Here is a 19787-nt window from a genome sequence, read left to right as displayed (position 1 = left end):
CTTTACCTTTTCCACTCTCAGTTTCTTACTTCATACCCCCTCCCCAAACCATTTACCTTTATCACCTGCCAGCTTGTCCTCCTTTCCTCCCCCACTTTTGCTCCAGTTTCGAAGAAGCCTCTCAGCCCAATACATCGACTCTTTATTCCCCTCGATAGATGTCGCCTGACCTGAGCATCTCCAGCACTTCGTTTGTGTGTGTTGCTTAACACATCCAAATATTACTTTACTGAAGTCATCACATGTAAATGTTTCATTGCTGCATTTGCTATTCAAAATACCCACAAATAGTCCTTCAGTTTAATACATCTCAGGATAACCCAAAGCATTTTACAGCCAGTTATGTTTGTGCATTGCCACCATAGGTGCAAAGTAGTAACTGGATTCCAGGAGTCAGCTAATTTGAAAAATGACTAATCTATCTAATTAGGTTGTAATCATGATAGGATCTGGAGATAACGAGTCTATTCTCTACAAATAGTTCCTTGAAATCTTTTTGCATATTCTACAATCTGCCAAATATGACCTCAGTTTAATACTATTATCTCTATGTATTCTGTTACATCATCTCTATTACTCAAATCACTGCACTGCAAATGCCTTAAACTGCTTTTTATAATGCTGGTTACATTGAAAACACATGCTGGTATTTATGCATATTTTATTCCATATCTGTGCTTTTAACTTTGTGTTATGTAATTCTTTATTCTGTATAATTGTTCCTTTCATTCAAAAGGAAAGGAGTCCAAAATGTAATTGTAATTTCATGTTTAAGTGAGGCACAGTAGCGTAATGACATATGCAATTCATTTACTTTTACATATAACCTGTATTTATTTAAACAAGAATGCTTAAACTACACACACACATACAGTTACTCTAATATTACTGCAATATTAAATATGCAAGAGCTACCTCACAAGAACAGCTGTAGTTACACCCCACTACGAATCTCCTAAGAGAACACAGAAGTGCCAGATCATTCACTCAGTCAAAATTTGCATTCTTAAAAGGGAAATTACAGGCTACAATCTATCGCAGTTCAGAAGAAGATCCAGAAGAAGAGTATCCAGTTGGGCAATCAATGAGCTAGCCCAGAGAGAAACACCAACAACAGCGCACTGCGGTTGTCACCTTGACTGGTGAGGAAATGCCTGCAAGCTAATAACCAAGCTTGGCAAACATCACAACATCAAACACCTCAACCCCGGCCACCCACATTCACCACTGTCCTATGGAGTCCATGTTAGGAATCTGAAGAATACTCTTTGCTTGTAAAACTACTGATGGATCTCTTCTGCCACCAGAACACAATCACAAGGGATTCTAATGCAAGATTCTGGCATGTTGTTGGTAATGTGCTAATTCACTATGTCAGGCTGCTGGTTGACCAACCTGGAAGACTTTTCCCAATTCCGTTAGTAGTCCCTACATGTTCCAGAGGACCTTGCAAGATCCACTGGACTGAGAACATCATTTTGGGACTGAAATATGGTGGTGGGGAGACCCAGGCCCAGAGCATACTGATGCAACAGGGTCCAGGTCCCAGGTCTTACAACAAGGGGAACGACTTGGTGTTTAGATGATTTAAACACCAGGCCAGATAGATTGAAAAGGCAGGGTGTCAAGACCAGAGGTGGGAGTCAGGACGGTTCTGCTCGCTGCTCCATGATGTTTGCACTGAGGCTATGGCTTTGGGTTCCTCCATAGACACGAGCTCTGTGTCAATGGACTCATTTTCCTTCTGAATGCTGTGCTTGCTTTTGTTGTTTTCATGATTCGTGTCTTTTTTCTTCTCTGCACACTGGGTGTTTGTTGGTGCTTTTTAAAAATGGTTTCTTTCGGGTTTCTTGTTTCGTGGCTGCCTGCAAGAAAACAAATCTCAAGGTTGTATAACTTACACATACTCTGATAATAAAGGTGCTTTGAACTTTGAATTCAGCATTGTTCAATGCCAGGTGCCAGGTGGTCCATCCAATTTCAAAGCAGCACTTATGGACAACAGATATACAAAGCCATTTCAGGAGCCATCTGAGAGCTAGCCACATGGCGTCAGACTATTTAAAGATGACTGGTTTCCTTCCTGGAGATACTTAATGAAACAAATAAAGGTGGTTTGAGTAATTCTCAAATCATACCACATTCAAACTTATCTATACTGAATATCTAATCTAGCAACCCCAAACTGTAAACCAAACTTGTGAAAGCTGAAACTTGTCACTTCAGATATTCAGTGAAAGCTGTAGCAAGCACAATGTTCATTGTTATTTAAATAAAACATTGTGGTGGCAGTGAGAATTTTACAGCACTAAAAAGGTTAGATTTGGAATGCCAGACTTAGTACTGTAGCTGCAGAGTATGAAATTCACAGTACAGACATATAATTACAATGTTACACAACTCTGCTCCACCAAAAAATGACACCATGGTTGATAGAACATCCGCTCTGCACCACTGAACCACTATTACCTTTCACTATCTCGCAGCCATCTCCACCTCAAAGGTATTCAGACACTTGCACTACTTAAGTGTTTCAAGTCTTTTGAACTCCCTTCCTAAATAGTAATTTTCCCTCATTTCTATCTTACATGAGCACCCCCTTCATTTTAAACAATGACTCGTCCTTTCTCCACTGTTCCCACAACCCCTCCCACCCATAGCCATATACATGCACACACACTAGATTCTCCCGGGAGGAAAGTGGAAAGATTATTTCCACATTCACTGCCAAGGTCCGTTAGGTCCATCACTCTTGAAGTCCAAATTCAAGCTTAATTGTCATTCAACCATGGACAAGAATATAGCCAAACGAAACAACATTTCTCTGGGGCCAAAGTGCAAACACACTACCATCAGTCACACACAGTACCAATAATTACGATAGCAGAAAAATAATATCACTCAGGTTTTTGAGTGTGAAGGTCTGTAGATTGCTGGTGTATGGATGTTGTCCTACAGCCACATTGCTGCAAGAACAGCCCACAGCAGTTCCTCATATCGCACAGTGCAGCTACAGGTAAACACAATCTAGGTCATCTTCCACCATGCGAACACTGGAGAGCAGCATGGATGAAAGAGGCCAGCCGCTAACCCAGCAGCACACAGCCAGCTCCAACACCTCCTTCCTTGGCAGTTGCAACAGCCAATCCTAAGGCATAAGAGCCTGGTCCATGTGACAACCGAGGCCATGCTGCTCCCCAATGGATCAAACTCACAGTATTCTACATTACCAATATGCAACAGTGTCTTGCAATCACATTAAAAACATCCAAAACAATCATTTGTTGGACTGTGCATCGCCTCTGTCGCCTTCCTCCCTGGGTAGCTGTAGCAGGCTGCAACATGATGCACAACATCCAGCAGCTCACTAGTGGGATAGACCTGCAATACTTGATGTGCTTAATATCCAGCATCATTTTGCAATCATAAAAACAACAAATAATTGCCCCTTCGTTTAGACCCAGAGAGGCTGCTGTGTCTGAGCATTCTGCCATCTTAGCAGAAGACCGCCAGTGCTACCTAGCTAACCCATCCTTAAAGAGTACCAGCCCATTAGGAACTGCCTCCAGAACATTTACATCCACCCTTTAAAACACCCTTCAACACACAAAATGCTGTAGGATCCACGTGATCTCATAAATGCCTTATACAAGTGAAGAACAACATACTTGTATTTTAAAATAAAACATTACATTATAATTATACTATGCATAACATAATATATAAATATATAATATCATCTTGTTTATATCATTTTCCAACAAAATTATGTCATATGAGGAAAGGTTGAGCAAGCTAGGGCTTTTCTCTTTGGAGAAAAGGAGATGAGAGGTGACTTGCTAGAGGTGTACAAGATGCTAAGAGGCATAGATTAAGGGGACAGCCAGTGCATTTTTCCATGGGCACAAACGGCTAATACAAGGGGGCATCATTTTAAAGTCAGTGGAGTAAAGTATGGTGGGGGAGGAGAAAATCAAAGATAGTCTTTGTTTATACACACAGTGGTGGGTGAGTGGAACATCTTGCCAGGGGTGGTGGTGGTAGAGCCAGGGACATTAGGGACACTTAAGAAACTTAGATAGGCACCCGAGTGATTAAAAAAAAAATGTAGGGCTACGCGGGAGAGAATATGTTCTAACTGGCCTGTGGGACAGATCTCACAGTTTAAATTCCAGTCATAAGTTTGAGCACTTTGCAAAATTAACTGGGCTGGAGGTGACCAACAGGTGATTCAACTGCTAATAGCTAAGCTGGTTTAATTATTTTCTTGCTTAACCATAGCAGTAACAGTGTAACTATTTGTTAACCACTTACAGAAGCAAAAGAATCAACAACGTCTTCTAGGTCTGGAGTCACATATCGGCTAGGATGAACACGGACAGATTTGCTCTCCAAAAGGAGACAAAAGGGTTATGGCCATCCAGTAGTTCCTGTACATTTTGATGGTCTCAAAGTTCTTATCGGACTTGACAGAACAGATGAAGGGTATGTTATGACCCCCTGATAGAATCATCTTGAACAAGGGCCACAATTTCACAACAGTGCAATTTACTCAAACTGTATCAAATTTGCAGATGACACGACAGTGGTTGGCCTCATCAACAACAATGATGAACTGAAGTACAAAGTGGAAGTCAAGCAGTTGGTGGACTGGTGCGAGAACAATCCAAGTCTGAATGTGGAGAAGAGCAATGAAATGACTGTGGACTTTAGGAAGGTGCAGATGAACCATCTTCCTCTGTACATAAATTGCTCCTCCATAGAGGGAGTTAAGTGCAGCAAGTTTCTGGGAGTTTACATCATGGAGAGCCTCAGCTGGTCCCTCAATACCACCTAAGGTGACACAGCAGTGCCTCCACATCCTGAGGAGATTGAGGTAAGCGAGGCTTTGCGCTCCCCCCCCAATTTTAATTTCATTATCACCTACCTAAGGCAACACAACAGCACCTCCACTTCCAGAGGAGATTGAGGCATGTGAGGTTCTCCCCCTGCCCTCCCACCATTTTAACTGTATTTTACAGAAGCACCATTGAAAGCACCCTGACAAGCGGACCAGAAGTCCCTAAATCCCTACAAAGGACTGTGAGAATGGCTGAGAGGATCTTAGGGGTCTCCACATTATCCACTGGGGACATCAGGAGCACTGCGTACCCATCTATCCAGCATCCTTTGACTTTCTACCACCAGGCAAGAGACTCCAATGCATAAAGGCAAGAACAGTCAGGCTGAGAAACAGTTTCTTTCCTCAGATTATTAGGCTTCTGAACTCCCTGCTGCATCACATTCGAAGAGTCACCACGTAATCTGTACTGCACCCTACAATATTTAACTTAAGCACTTTACTCTGTTTACCTATGCACAATTCATTTGTAGACGTAATGGTTACTTTCCTAAATTATTGTGTGTTATATGTGCATTATGTGTACTACTGTGCTTTAAGGCTGATTTATACTTCTACGTCAAATTGACGCTGTTGGTACTGCGTCACCACGAACCCCACGCAGAGCCTACGCAGATCCCTACACCGTAGTCTGATACGCACCTCTCCCAAAATGTAACTACGCGTCGCGGCAACACAGACCACAACAACTGTGATTGGTCCGCTTGGTAGCATCGCATTTCCTCCTACGCTGCAATAGCTTCCCATTGGGCGACTGAAGGGCAGGGAAGGAACTCTGATGCAATACTTTCCATAAAGCTTTACAGACCTCCGAAATTATGGAGGACACATTTCACTTTTACGAAAAAAGACGCTCGCTTTAAACTTATTGACCCCGAGAAAGACTACCATGAAGCCTTGCACGGGCAGGGGTGTACGCATGTGCAACGTGCCTGATTTGCAGAGCGACGCAGACACACCAACGCACAAGTATAAATGCTCATAACGTGCGCAGGTTACGGCATCAATTTGACGCAGAAGTATAAATCAACCTTTACACCCCGTTCTGGAGAAATGTTGCCTTATTTGGCAGTATTCACGTATAAAGTTAAATTAACAATAAAGTTGACTTGGATTTACAATAGAGATGTAAAGAAATTTCTTTTGAAGACACCTGATAGACCTTTGATAGATCTTTTAGACTTTAAGAGAAAAAGCAAAGAACATGCAGATTAAAGCAGAAAGGTCATGCTGAGGTAACAAAAGATAAGAACATGACTGCTTTTTTTTAAAGTAACAGTAAGCAAGCATCATCAAATGGCTATTTGCTATTTCCTAATGATCTTTACCACTAAGCGAGAGGCATATCACTTATCCCTAATCTGCAAAGTGTTTTGTCTCCAAGTTTGGCAGGATGGACATAACACAGCTGCCCTCAGGAGTCTAGGTTGATAAGAACACCAAGAAATTCGACTTATGACTGCTCAGCTCCACACAATATGATGCTCTCCAGCACTCCATTTCTTGTTTTTTTTACATGAACTGGAAACATGTTCCCTCTAATTTTTTCTAAATATATAGCTGTGCTGACCAACGATTGATCTGAGCAGGATTTTATTTTAAAAACACGGCCTAAAAATTGCACAGAACTTCAAATGTTTTTGTAATATGCATACTACAAATACTTAGAATGAAAACTGAAAAATAACACACTTTTATTAATTGAAAGGTATAATGAAATACGTTATACAAAAAAAACTTTTAAGTTTCGGAAACATTTTCTCTTCTGTCCTTATTCCAGCCGCGTGTCAACAATGGCTATGTGCATGGAAGCATTTCAGTTGCTGTGCAGCTTACAGGGAACAGTGATTATCAAAAGTTGAAAATCAAAGTTAATTCAAAACAGCCAACAATCTAAAGGTGGTTTTAAGATTCTGATGCAGATAAGTTTCATTTAAAAACATCTCCAAAGCTAGGCTATCGAAGATCACTTACCAAAGAATCCTTTATGACCTCACTGGTGTAAAATGCTGATGGGGAGAAAAAGAACCAAGTATGTTATGTATCCATTTCGAAAGCTATTTGCGTAAACCAGTAAAATTCAACAGTTCCAAAATAATGGCTTTAACCATAGCTACTCTTCCTGCATCATCCCCTGAGCTGCTGATAACTGTTGAGCCAACAATGCACAAGCTTATGAAATCAAAATCTGGTTTGAAAGAGACTGCAAGAGTTCCTCAAGACCATCATAGGCCAGAACTGTGATCCAAGTACAACATTTGGGACAATCTTCAATTAATTCAAGCTCACAAGAATTCAGAACATTACAGCACAGTACAAGCACTTTGACACTATGACCTTTTAACCTACTCTTATCGATCCAACAGCTCCCTCCTACATAGATATCTATCAAATCACCTACATGTCCATCTAAGAGTTTCTTAAATATCCCAAATGTATCTGCCTCTACCACCATGCCTGGTAGGGTATTCCACACACCAACATTTTATGTTAAAAAAAACACTTAGCTCTAACATACCCTTAATACTCAGCTCCAATCACTAAAATTATGCCTCTTGTATCAACCATTTTCACTCTGGGAAAACATTTCTGGTTGTGCACTCCATCTGACATCCATTAAATCACCTCTCATCTCCCATCGCTTCAAAGTGGTTATTATTACTCACAAAACAACTCAACATCCTAACTTCAAAGCAAGTTGCACAATATACTTGACAATGTACTAATTATTTCTCAATTATTCTTAATTACCACCAGTTCTCAATTACTAGTTTTGTATTAAAACCAATGCTGGTGGAAAATGGCAGCAAATCAGATACAAAATGCTGCAAAAATTACAAACTGATACCACCAGATTCCATTTTTGTGTTGATAACCCAAAAAGGCAGGTCTCATGGCAGGATCCACTGTGGCACTGTCCTCAAGATGAACGTCTGGGCCTCAGCCCAGTGATACAGGAATTAATCAAACATTAATTCATTCAAACTTCTTTTGAGCCAACCAAGCAAAGACAAGCATTGTGCAGAACCTTCAAAAACCCTTGGAACCTCTGCTAGAAAAGTGTCACACTGCACGACAAGGAATTAAGTCATCTACTTTTAATGCCAATGTTAAATAGATGGTGTTTGAGTAAATTAAACAGTTCAATTAAAACAAGATGGAATGGCAAGACTTCTAAGGATATAACTGTAACAGTACAACAGTTAATGTGGTGTCCAGTGAAATGCCGATTCTATCTCAAGGAAAATTTTATTTAAAAAAGTGATGTTTTGTACCTCTGATATTCAGAAATAACTAAAACCAATGCCCTACTTTGCAGAGTCTCCTAATCACAGTAGAAACCTCAGTTATTTTGAGACTATAAGACACAGGAGTAGGATTAGAATTAGGCCATTCAGCTCATCGGGCCTAATCTGCCATTCAATCGTGGCAGATTTATTATCCCTCTTAGCTCCATCCACCTGCCTTTTCCCCACAACCTTTAACACCCTTACTAAACAAGAGCCCATCAACGTCTGCTTTAAATATTACCCAGCGACTTGACTTCCACAACTGTCTGAGGCAATGAACTCCAAAGATTCACCACGCTGGCTCCTCATCTCTGTTCCAAAGGGACATCCTTCTATCATGAGGCTGTGCCCTCTGGTCCTAGACTCACACACTATAGGAGACATTCTCACTACATCCACTTTATCTAGGTCTCTCAATATTCAACAGGTTTCAGTGAGATTTTGCCAACCCTTGTCATCCATCTAAGCTCTAGCCAGTACAGGCACAGAGCTATTAAGTGCTCCTCATACATTAACCCTTTCATTTCTGGATCATTCTCACGAACCTCCTCTGGACCCTCTCCAAAGTTAGCACATCCTTTCTTAGATAAGAGACCCAAAATTTCTCACAATACTCCAAGTGCAGTCTGACCAATCACTTATAAGCCTCAGCACTACATCCTCTCTTTGTATTCCAGTCCTCTCAAAATGAACTCTAGCATTGTATTAGACTTCCTTCCCACCGACTCAATCTGCAAGTAAACCTTCAGGGAAATGTGCACCAGGACTTCCTTTGCATCTCTGGCTTCTAGTGTCAGTTTATGGACATACAATCAATGTATATAAGCTATCTCACATTTGTATATGCATTTATACTTACTGTGTTTTTTTATTAGTGTTCTTTATCTTCCTGTGTTTACTTGTACTGCAGCAGATCTGGAGTAATGATTATTTTGTTCTCCTTTACACTTGTGTACAGGAAATGATGTTAAACGACTTTGAATATACTCTCCATTTTTAAAAATAGCCTGCACCTTTATTTCTTCTACTAAAGGGAACAACCATACATTTCCTAACACTGTATTCCATCTTCTATTTCTTTGCCCATTCTTCTAACAGACTCCTCGGTTAATGATAAGGGTCCATAGCACAAACAAGGTTGGGAACCCCTGTAACCTGCTCATCCTTCTGCAGACTCCCTGCTTCAAAGTGTTGTTTTGCCATATATGCTCCTGTACTTTTCAACAAAATCTTATTTTGAACAAGTCAATTTCATGTAAAGATTACCTTTAAAGATCTTTTTATCATCACACAAATGTAGGCTAAAGTAGGTGTCCAGAAGATGAGAACCATTCTTGTTGACGATGTTTCGTGCTGCAATACTTCGCAGATGTCGAAGTCGCCGCTGAAACAATAAACAAAAGCATGCATTTTTATTCATTACTGGTTTTCCAGAAAAAATTTCGCATTTATTTACTTCATTTCCTATAAGGTTAGAACATCATTTCATTCGTCAAATTCATCCTGCAATTAGAAACTGTGGGACTCAACAGCTCAGACAAGTCTTGTCAAGGACAAAGTGTTTAGATGGCTTGAAATCTAAAAGCAATTACATTACTAAAATCTACGTGACTATCATACCAAGTCCAAAGAGCTTGTCCTGTGCAATGGAAAACATTCAAGTAATCTACTGTGAAAATACATTAAAACTATACTCATTAGCTATCAAACCCTATGGAATAATCAAAGGCATGAAAGCAATGAATGTTTCATCTTCTCACAGCATGACCATAAAACACAGGAGCAAACTCAGGCCATTCAGCCCATCTAACCTGCACTGCCATTCCATCATGGTTGACCTATCACCCCTCTCAACCCCATTCTCCAGCCTTCTCCCCGTAACTTTTGACACCCTTAATAATTAAGAACATGGGAACCTATTTAAATATACCCAATGACTTGACCTCAACAGCCGTCAGTGGCAATGAATTCCACAGATTCAGCACTCTCTAGCTAAAGAAATTCCTCATCTCTGTTCTGTGGTTTTGCCCTCTGGTCCTAGACTCATTCACTTTATGGAACATTATCTGAATGTCCACTCGACTACACAAAGACCCACATCATCAGGTTCAAGAACAGTATTACCCCTCCACCATCAGGCTCCTGAACCAGAGGGGACAACTTCACTTAATCTCACTCACTCCATCATTGAACTGTTCCCACAAACTATGGGCTCACCTTCAAGGACTCCATATCATTTTCTTGATATTTATTGCTTATTATAACTTGCTTTTTGTATTTGCACAGATTGTTGTCTTTTGCACACTGGTTGAAAGCCCAAGTTCTTGCAGTCATTCATTGATTCTGTATGGTTATTATTCTATTATGGATTGAGTATGCCCACAAGAAAATGAATCTCAGGGTTGTATATGGTGACACATGTACTTTGACCTTTGAAAACTGTGTTTTTGTTTCAGGTTGCCAGTACCTTTATTCATGTGTATGGTTGATTGACAATTAAACTTTAATTTTTGTTTCTTTTCCCATAACATCAACAACAATTTCAACCCCTCTTGGTTCCATCGCCCTACTCCCCAAACACTACAGCCTCTCAGTCTGGTCCACCTGCACATTTCTCCCTTCAATGGTTCACATCATTAATTTCCTTAACAGATTTCAGCACTTGTACCCTTGATCCCCACATCACTTCTACGGATGACATCTAAACCACTGTCCTGGACCTAGCACGCAAGTGCATTTGCGAAGAATGCATGGCATTCAGCATGACATCTAAAATTCCGACAAGCTTCTATGGGTGTGTAGTGGAGTATATTTACTGGCTGCATCACAGCCTGGTATGGAAACACCAATGCCTTTGAAAGGATAACGCAACAGAAAGTAGTAAACTTGGCCCAGTCTATCACGGGTAAAGTTCTCCCAACCACTGAGCACATCTACATGAAACACTGTTGTAGGAAAGCAGCGTCCATCATCAAAGATCCTCACACTCTTTTCTCGCTGTTGCCATCAGGTGGAAGGTACAAGAGCCTCATGACTCTCAGCACTAGGTTCAAGAACAGTTACTACACCTCAACTATCAGGTTCTTGAATAAAAGGGGATAACTACGCTCAACTTTATTTGAAATGTTCCCACAACCAATGATCTCACTTTTAAGGACTCTATCTCATTACCTCATGCTATTTATATATATTTGCATAGTTTTCTGCACTCTGGTTGATCTTTCACTGATCAAATTATAGTTACTATTCTATAGATTTGCTGAGTTTGCCCACAAGATGATGAATCTCAGAGTTGTATATGGTTAAGATATGTACTTCAATAAAACTTACCTTGAACCTTGAATTCTTCCAGCAGCTTTTTTTTGACAGATTAATTTCTTTTACGAGATACAGCACAATAAGTTGAAGTTGAATTGTCATTCAACCACACATGAATACCCATGAACACAACCAAACGAAGCAGTATTCCTCTGGGGCCAAGGTGCAAAACACAGTACCAACAGTCATACACTGCACAAGGCACATATAACATATCAGTACAAAAAATACATATACAGCCCAGGAGCCGAGTCCATAAATGCTGCAGCAGGCTTCAGTCGAATACAAAACAGTTTTGTCTTCTGCCAAGCAAACATTAGGGGGGGTGGGGGGGCAGCACCAACTCCAGTTTGGACACCACACCACCTTCCGGTGGAGCATACCAGCTCTGTGTTCCTCTCCTGGGTGTCTGTAAACAGGCGACACTGAAGCTTGAGGCCTAGTCCTCGCTACAACTGAGGCCACACAGCTCCCCCACCGTCCACATTTGCCTTCCGCCAATAAATCAGTGAATTGAAATTGCATCATTCCACATTACGATGTCCAACAGTGTATTGTGATCACAAGAAAGGCACATGGCCTTTGCACAATGACTCCAATACCTCCCTGACGTAGGCAGCAGCACGATCTGCACCAATTCCAGCTCCTTTAGTTTCTCCAACAACGAGCAACTTGCTGATGGGGTAGACCTGCAGTACTTTAAATTCTTAATATCCAGCAGGTTTTTGTGATAATATATTTAAATTGGACGCTAACACCTTTGGTTGACCACACAGAATCTGTTGCGATCAAATGTGCTGTCATCTTACCAGGCCAAAAAACTGATACTGCCCAATTACACCATGTGACCAATGAACTGGTATACCTTCGGAGGAAATTGGAGCACCCAGAGGAAAGCCAAGCAGTCATGGGGAGAACGTACAAACTCCTTAGATCAGGAATTCCCAACCTGAAGTCCACAGACCACATACTTAATGGTATTGATCCATCCAATAAAAGAGGCTGGGAAACCTGTCTTACACAGTGGTAAAACCCAGGTACTGTAATAGCGTTACACTGAACACACTACCATGCCGCTTTGAATCTGATGCAACTTAGAACAAAAGAAAATGTTCAGGATGGTTGCCATGATTCCCTACATTGTGACTGATGTGACTTCAGTTTAAAGTGTCAGTACAGTAAAGCTGCAACAATTCTGAAATTCCAATGGTGCAGCATGAATCACCAAGTAATATTTGCCACACTCCCTTCCCACTTGCCTGAGAGCCGTTTCCAACCGCACCAGCCCCACCCCCCCAGCCCCACACACACTCTTCCACAGCCCAGGCCATATTTCCCTTTCCCAGTTCCTTTAGCTTACTACATTTACAAAGAAATTAATAATACAGTGTAACACATATAAAAATGCACAAATTAAAAGTTGGGGTATTAAAAGAACAAAAGAATGTCCAGAACAATGAGAAGGGATCTCACTGAAACCTATCAAATGTTGAAAGGCCTTTGACAGAGTGGATGTGGAGAGGATGTTTCCTATGGTGGGGAAGTCTAAAACCAGAGGACAGAATATCAGAATAGAGGCACATCCAGTTAGAACAGATAAGGAGGAATTTCTTTAGCCAGAGTGGTGAAACTGTGGAATTCATTACCACAGGTGGCTGTGGGGGGCAAGTCTTTACATATTAGTCTTGATTAGTCAGGACATGAAGGGGTACAGGATTGGGGCTGAGGGGGAAATGGATCAGCCATGTTGAAATGACAGAGCAGACTTGATGGGTCAAATGGCCTAATTCTGCTCCTATAATCTTATGGCCTAGTATCCAATAGACCCAAAATTCACTGTTCCAGTATTATCACAGTACTAACAATACTGGATAATTAGCTTCTTACTATACGACATTGCCTACCCTTTAGTTGACAGAATTTCTTCAAAGACACCCCTCGGTTGTAGAAGGTACCAAGTAGATTCAAACTTGAATTGTGTCAGGGTACACATTCATCAAGGCAAGGCAATGACCATCAATCTGACTGTTTACAGTGCTGTGTTCACTTTGCTGTGTTCAGCCATGCTCAGCAACAGACCACCACCGAGGTCTTGGCAGCCTCGATGACAGCCAGCTGTTTCATAGTCATACTTTATTGATCCCAGGGGGGAAATTGGTTTTCGTTACAGTTGCACCATAAATAATAAATAGTAATAGAAATAGTAATAGAACCATAAATATTTAAATAGTAATATGTAAATTACGCCAGTAAATTATGAAATAAGTCCAGGGCCAGCCTATCGGCACAGGGTGTCTGACCCTCCAAGGGAGGAGTTGTAAAGTTTGATGGCCACAGGCAGGAATGACTTCCTATGACGCTCTGTGCTGCATCTTGGAAGAATGAGTCTCTGGCTGAATGTACTCCTGTGCCCACCCAGTACATTATGTAGTGGATGGGAGACATTGACCAAGATGGCATGCAACTTAGATAGCATCCTCTTTTCGGACACCACCGTGAGAGAGTCCAGTTCCATCCCCACAACATCACTGGCCTGTGCCTGGATTTTCACTTCTGCATTTCAGAATTTTGAGTCTGGAGGAAACCTCAAGTTTGTTGATTCTGTTAGTGTCTGCTGCCCTCAGCCTGCTGCCCCAGCACACGGCAGCAAACATGATAGCACTGGCCACCACAGACTCAAAGAACATCCTCAGCACTGTCCGGCAGATGTTAAAGGACCTCAGTCTCCTCAGGAAACAGAGGCGGCTCTGACTCTTCTTGTAGACGGCCTCAGTGTTCTTTGACCAGTCCAGTTTATTGTCAATACGTATCCCCAGGTATTTGTAATCCTCCACCATGTCCACACTGACCCCCTGGATGAAAACAGGGGTCACCGGTACCTTAGCTGTCCTCAGGTCTACCACCAGCTCCTACTATACTGCACACTATATACACTTTGAATACTTGATTTATGGTAATATTTTGCTTTATGTGCTGTGGTTGCACTGTGGTCTGGAAGAATGCTGTTTCATTTGGTTACATTTACAGTCGGATGACAATGAACTTCTACTTGCTTTGACAACTGTGGGCGAGTTCCTTTTAAATAAGTACAGTATGGTGAGGAGCCAACAAACCAGTGTCAGTATACAACCTCACATGAAATGAGATCAGAAATGCATCTGATGGCATCCCCACGCTATAGAAAAACTGAGGATATTTTTCCCATCCTATTTCAGTGTATGTTGGGGACCTCCACCACTCAGGACATGCTCTCATCTTGCTGCTGCCATCAGGAAGGTGGTACAAGACCCTCAAGGCTCATACCACCAGGTTCAAGAACAGTTATCAGCCCTCAACCATCAGGCTCCTGAACCAGAGGGGATAACTTCACCCAACTTCACTTGCCCCATCAGTGAAATGTTCCCACAACCAATGGACTCACTTTCAAGAACTCTTCATCTTATGTTCTTAATATTTATTGCTCATTTATGTTTATTATTTGCTTTGTATTTTGCAGTATGTTGTCTTCTGCACTCTGGTTGAATGCCCTAGTGGGCAGTCTTTCATTGATTCCGTTATGGTTATTATTCTATGGATTTGAGCCCGCCAGCAGGAAGTGGTAGATGTGGGTTCAGATGTAGTATCTTAAGACAAGATAGGTACGTGGATGAGAGATATGGAGGGAATATAATCCAGGTGCAGGTGGATGCGAATAGGCAGAAAACCAGTGAAGCACATACTAGATGGGCCAAAGGACCTGTTTCTGTGCTGTGGTACTCTGATTCTCAAACCAGATTTGGTATCGTATAGGTAGGTGCCAATAAATCTGTTCAGAGAAGCACTTTAAAGAGCAACTTAATGAAAGACAAGAATAGTTTCAGAAACAGATCCAGGCTGAGGCAGCCAAAGGAGCACAAACAGTCATAGACTGATGAGAATCCAGGATGTCTGAGAAATGGAGTACAAATGCTTCAGATTACCGTTACAAAAATAAGAGTCGCGAGGCCATGGAGGGATTTAAAATATAATAACAAAACATTAAAAATTGAAACACTGTTGGATGAGAAAGCAAAGTCAGCAGAGAATCAATGGGAAAATAAAACTGTTAAGACATCGACAGCAGAATCTCCGTGTTGAAATTACAGTGTTCAAGATGGAAGGCTGGAGGTCAGAGGTCACTGGACTTGACTGATTTAGTAAGAGCAAAAGCTCAGATGAAGCTTTCAGCTGCCACAACTGATCTTGCCAGGCAAACTCACCAAGTTTTCATCTACCTGCCCACTTAATTTAGCAATCAAATCGAAACAGCAGGAAACATGGCATCAGCTCCTTTGAGCCTGCTCTGCTGTTCACCATCATCATTTTTGACCCACCTCAACACCATCTTTTACTCCTGCAGCACGTAGTGTACAGCTATTGCAGCACCAGAGGTGCAGGTTCAATTCCGCCACTGTCAGCAACATGTTTGCACATTTGCCCTGTGACCACAAAGGTTTCCTCCAGACTCAAAACTCTGAAATGCAGAAGTGAAAATCCAGGCACAGGACAGCTTATCACTACAGGTCTCAGTATAACGCAAAAGCAGAAAGCAATTTTGCAGATCAGGCAGTGTTTGTAAAAAAAAAAAAAAAAGGAAGTTAGTATTTCAGGTCAAAGGCACTTAAGCACAATTGGAAAGGAGAGAAAGCTACTACAAAGTGCAGGACGGACCGAAGAATGGCAGAGACAAGTATTGCTGATAGGGTAAGGGTAGGGGTATCATGTGTCTAAGGTGTATATAAAGTCACTTGGTCAATGAGTTAATAAAGGCTGTTAGTAAGTAAGAGAATGGTTCGTTTGGTTACTAAGCTACGAAAAGATTAGCCTTATTTGTCACATCTACGGCCAAATCATTGAAACTGCGAAATGCATCATTTGCGCCAATGACTAAAGGCCAATTTATACTTCTACGATGGATCAGGACTGGTGAAGGGTCTCGGCCCGAAACATCACTGTGCTCTTTGTCAACACCGTCCAAATGTGTGCTGAGGGCAACCTGCAAGTGTTGCCATGCATCCAGGGCCAACATTAACTCACAAACCCTAACCCATATGTTTTTGGGATGTGAGAGGAATCTGGAGCACCCAGAGGAAACTTAGACAATCAAGCACAGAATGTACAAACTCCTTACAGACAGTGGTGGGAATTGAACCCCAATCACTGGTGCTGTAAAGCCTTATGCTAACCGCTAAGCTACCATGCTGTCCACAATGAGATGAGGCCACTAAGTAAAAACAGGGGAGTACAGGACTTGCCCATCAGGTGCTATGTAAATTGAAAGAAAATGAAGTTATTATCACAGACAGGAGGCCTAACCCATTCTCATACACACAGGAAAGTGGGAGTTACCAAAAGTGCCCAAGTGCAAAATGAGGAGTGGTTTCTTAAAATGCACTTATTATAACAGTGCAAAAAGGCACAAACAGAGGCCAGTCTGGACATGGGATGAAGCAGCAAAATAGCAAGCACAGAAAGCTCAGGGTCATCCCTACAGACCGAGTGGTGATGCACCACAGTCATCCGATCAGTATTTGATTTCTCCAATGTAGCACCGTGCACCATGGTAATGTAACACTTAGTGCAACACTATGACAGCTCGGGACATCAGAAGTTCAATCCCGGCCTCCTTCGTAAGGAGTCTCTGCACATACTCCCCATGGAATGCATGAGTTTTCTCCGGGTGCTCTGGTTTCCTCCTACATCCAAAGACATTCCAGTTAGTAGGTTAATTGGTTCATTGTAAATTGTCCCGTGTTTAGGTTAGAGTTAAATCCAGGTTGATGTGGGCTGTTGGGCAGCACAGCTCAAAGGGCCTATTCCGCACTCTCTCTCTAAATAAAATAAAACTTAAAAATAAAATTAAAACATTGTGATCACTGAATAGTGTTGTTGGTCAGGTGCAAGGTGAATCACTTCATCCGAATAGACTATTTGTGTCACTGGATTATGAGGGGCAAAAGGATAAAATCATGGGGTTGGATCTCACATGGCGACAAGGGAAAGTATTCTAAACACTCCTTGGTATAGAAAAGAAAGTGGAGAAGGGAGCCACAAATGACACGTTTTGAAATTCAAGATTAAAGATCAGCTTTACTTGTCACATTTACATCCAAGCAGTGAAATGCGTCATTAGCATCATCATTTACGAAGTGCTGGGAGCAGCCTGCAGGTTTCACCAATCAACTTCCCAGCTCTTTACTTCATCCGTCCTGCTCCAGGTTTCCACTATCGTGGTTCTCTACCCCCTTACCCCACCTTTTAAATCTACTTTTGTCTGCAGTCCTGCCGAAGGGTTTCGGCCAGAAACATCAACTGCACTTTTTTCTATACGTGCTGCCTGACCTGCTGAATTCCGCCAGCATTTTGTGTGTGTTGCTTGGATTTCCAGCATCTGCAGATTTTCAAACGCAAACACAAGGAAATCTGCAGATGCTGGAAATTCAAACAACACACACAAAATGCTGGTGAATGCAGCAGACCAGGTAGCATCTATAGGAAGAGATACAGTCGACGTTTCAGGCCGAGACCCTTCGTCAGGACTAACTGAAAGAAGAGCTAGTGAGAGATTTGAAAGTGGGAGGGGGTGGGGGATATCCGAAATGATAGGAGAAGACAGGAGGGGGAGGGATGGAGCTAAGAGCTGGACAGTTAATTGGCAAAAGGGATATGAGAGGATCATGGGACAGGAGGCCTAGGGAGAAGGAAAAGGGGGAGAGTGGGGAAGCCCAGAGGATGGGCAAGGAGTATAGTGAGAAGGGCAGAGGGAGAGAAAGGAGAGGGGAAAAATAAATAAATAAATAACGGATGGGGTATGGAGGGGAGGTGGGGCATTAGCGGAAGTTAGAGAAGTCTATGTTCATGCGATCAGGTTGGAGGCTACCCAGACGGAATATAAGGTGTTGTTCCTCCAACCCGAGTGTGGCTTCATCTTTACAGTAGAGGAGTCCATGGATAGACATATCAGAATGGGAATGGGACGTGGAATTAAAATGTGTGGCCACTGGGAGATCCTGCTTTCTCTGACAGGTAGAGCGTAGGTGTTCAGCAAAACGGTCTCCCAGCCTGCGTCGGGTCTCACCAATATATAGAAAGCCGCATCAGGAGCACCGGACGCAGAATATCACTCCAGCCCACTCACAGATGAAGTGTCGCCTCACCTGGAAGAACTGTTTGGGGCCCTGAACAGTGGTGAGGGAGGAAGTGTAAGGGCATGTGTAGCACTTGTTCCGCTTACAAGGATAAGTGCCGGGAGGGAGATCGGTGGGAAGGGATGGGGGGGGGGGTACGAATGGACAAGGGAGTCGCGTAGGGAGTGATCCCTGCGGAAAGCAGAAACAGTGGGGGAGGGAAAGGTGTGCTTAGTGGTGGGATCCTGTTGGAGGTGGCAGAAGTTACGGAGAATTATATGTTGGACCTGGAGCCTGGTGGAGTGGTAGGTGAGGACCAGGGGAACCCTATTCCTAGTGGGGTGGCGGGAGGATGGGGTGAGAGCAGACGTGCGTGAAATGGGAGAGATGCGTTTGAGAGCAGAGTTGATGGTGGAGGAAGGGAAGCCCCTTTCTTTAAAAAAGGAGGACACCTCCTTCGTCCTGGAATGAAGAGCCTCATCCTGAGAGCGCGGCAGAGACGGAGGAATTGCAAGAAGGGGATGGCATTTTTGCAAGAGACAGGGTGGGAAGAGGAATAGTCCAGGTAGCTGTGAGAGTCCGTAGGCTTATAGTAGACATCGGTAGATAAGCTGTCTCCAGAGATAGAGACAGAAAGATCAAGAAAGGGGAGAGTGCGGACCAGGTAAACTTGAGGGCAGGGTGAAAGTTGGAGGCAAAGTTAATGAAGTCAATGAGCTCAGCATGCGTGCAGGAAGCAGCGCCAATGCAGTCAGCGATGTAGCGAAGACTGAGCGTCATAGGAAGTCATTCCTGCCCATGGCCATCAAACTTTACAACTCCTCCCTTGGAGGGTCAGACACCCTGAGCCAATAGGCTGGTCCTGGACTTATTTCCTGGCATAATTTACATATTACTATTTAACTATTTATGGTTTTATTACTATTTATTATTTATGGTGCAACTGTAATGAAAACCAATTTCTCCCGGGATCAATAAAGTACGACTATGACGGTGACTATGAAGATAAAGTGGGGGACAGATATCAGTATAAGCTTGGAACATGGATTGTTTCACAAAGCCAACAAAAAGGTAGGCATAGCTGGGACCCATACGGGCGCCTAGGGCTACACCTTTAGTTTGGAGGAAGTGGGA

The 19787-nt window shown here is 42.4% G+C and overlaps 1 protein-coding gene across 2 annotated transcripts in view; it reads right to left on the bottom strand.

Annotated features, from left to right (window-relative positions):
- uvrag (UV radiation resistance associated gene) overlaps positions 1-19787 on the bottom strand; it is a 438674-nt gene that overhangs the window by 377409 nt on the left and 41478 nt on the right. For both annotated transcript variants that reach the window (XM_072262586.1, XM_072262587.1), the window contains exons 2-3: positions 9457-9574; positions 6875-6909 (exon numbers count right to left, since the gene is read on the bottom strand). In XM_072262586.1, the coding sequence (XP_072118687.1) occupies positions 6875-6909; positions 9457-9574 (153 nt within the window). The remainder of the gene's footprint in view (positions 1-6874; positions 6910-9456; positions 9575-19787) is intronic.

Source organism: Mobula birostris, chromosome 7 (assembly GCF_030028105.1).
Source record: "Mobula birostris isolate sMobBir1 chromosome 7, sMobBir1.hap1, whole genome shotgun sequence".
NCBI classification, from domain to species: Eukaryota; Metazoa; Chordata; class Chondrichthyes; order Myliobatiformes; family Myliobatidae; genus Mobula; species Mobula birostris.
The sequence above is the reverse complement of the archived record's forward strand: the minus strand, read 5'-3'. Positions and strand labels throughout refer to the sequence as shown.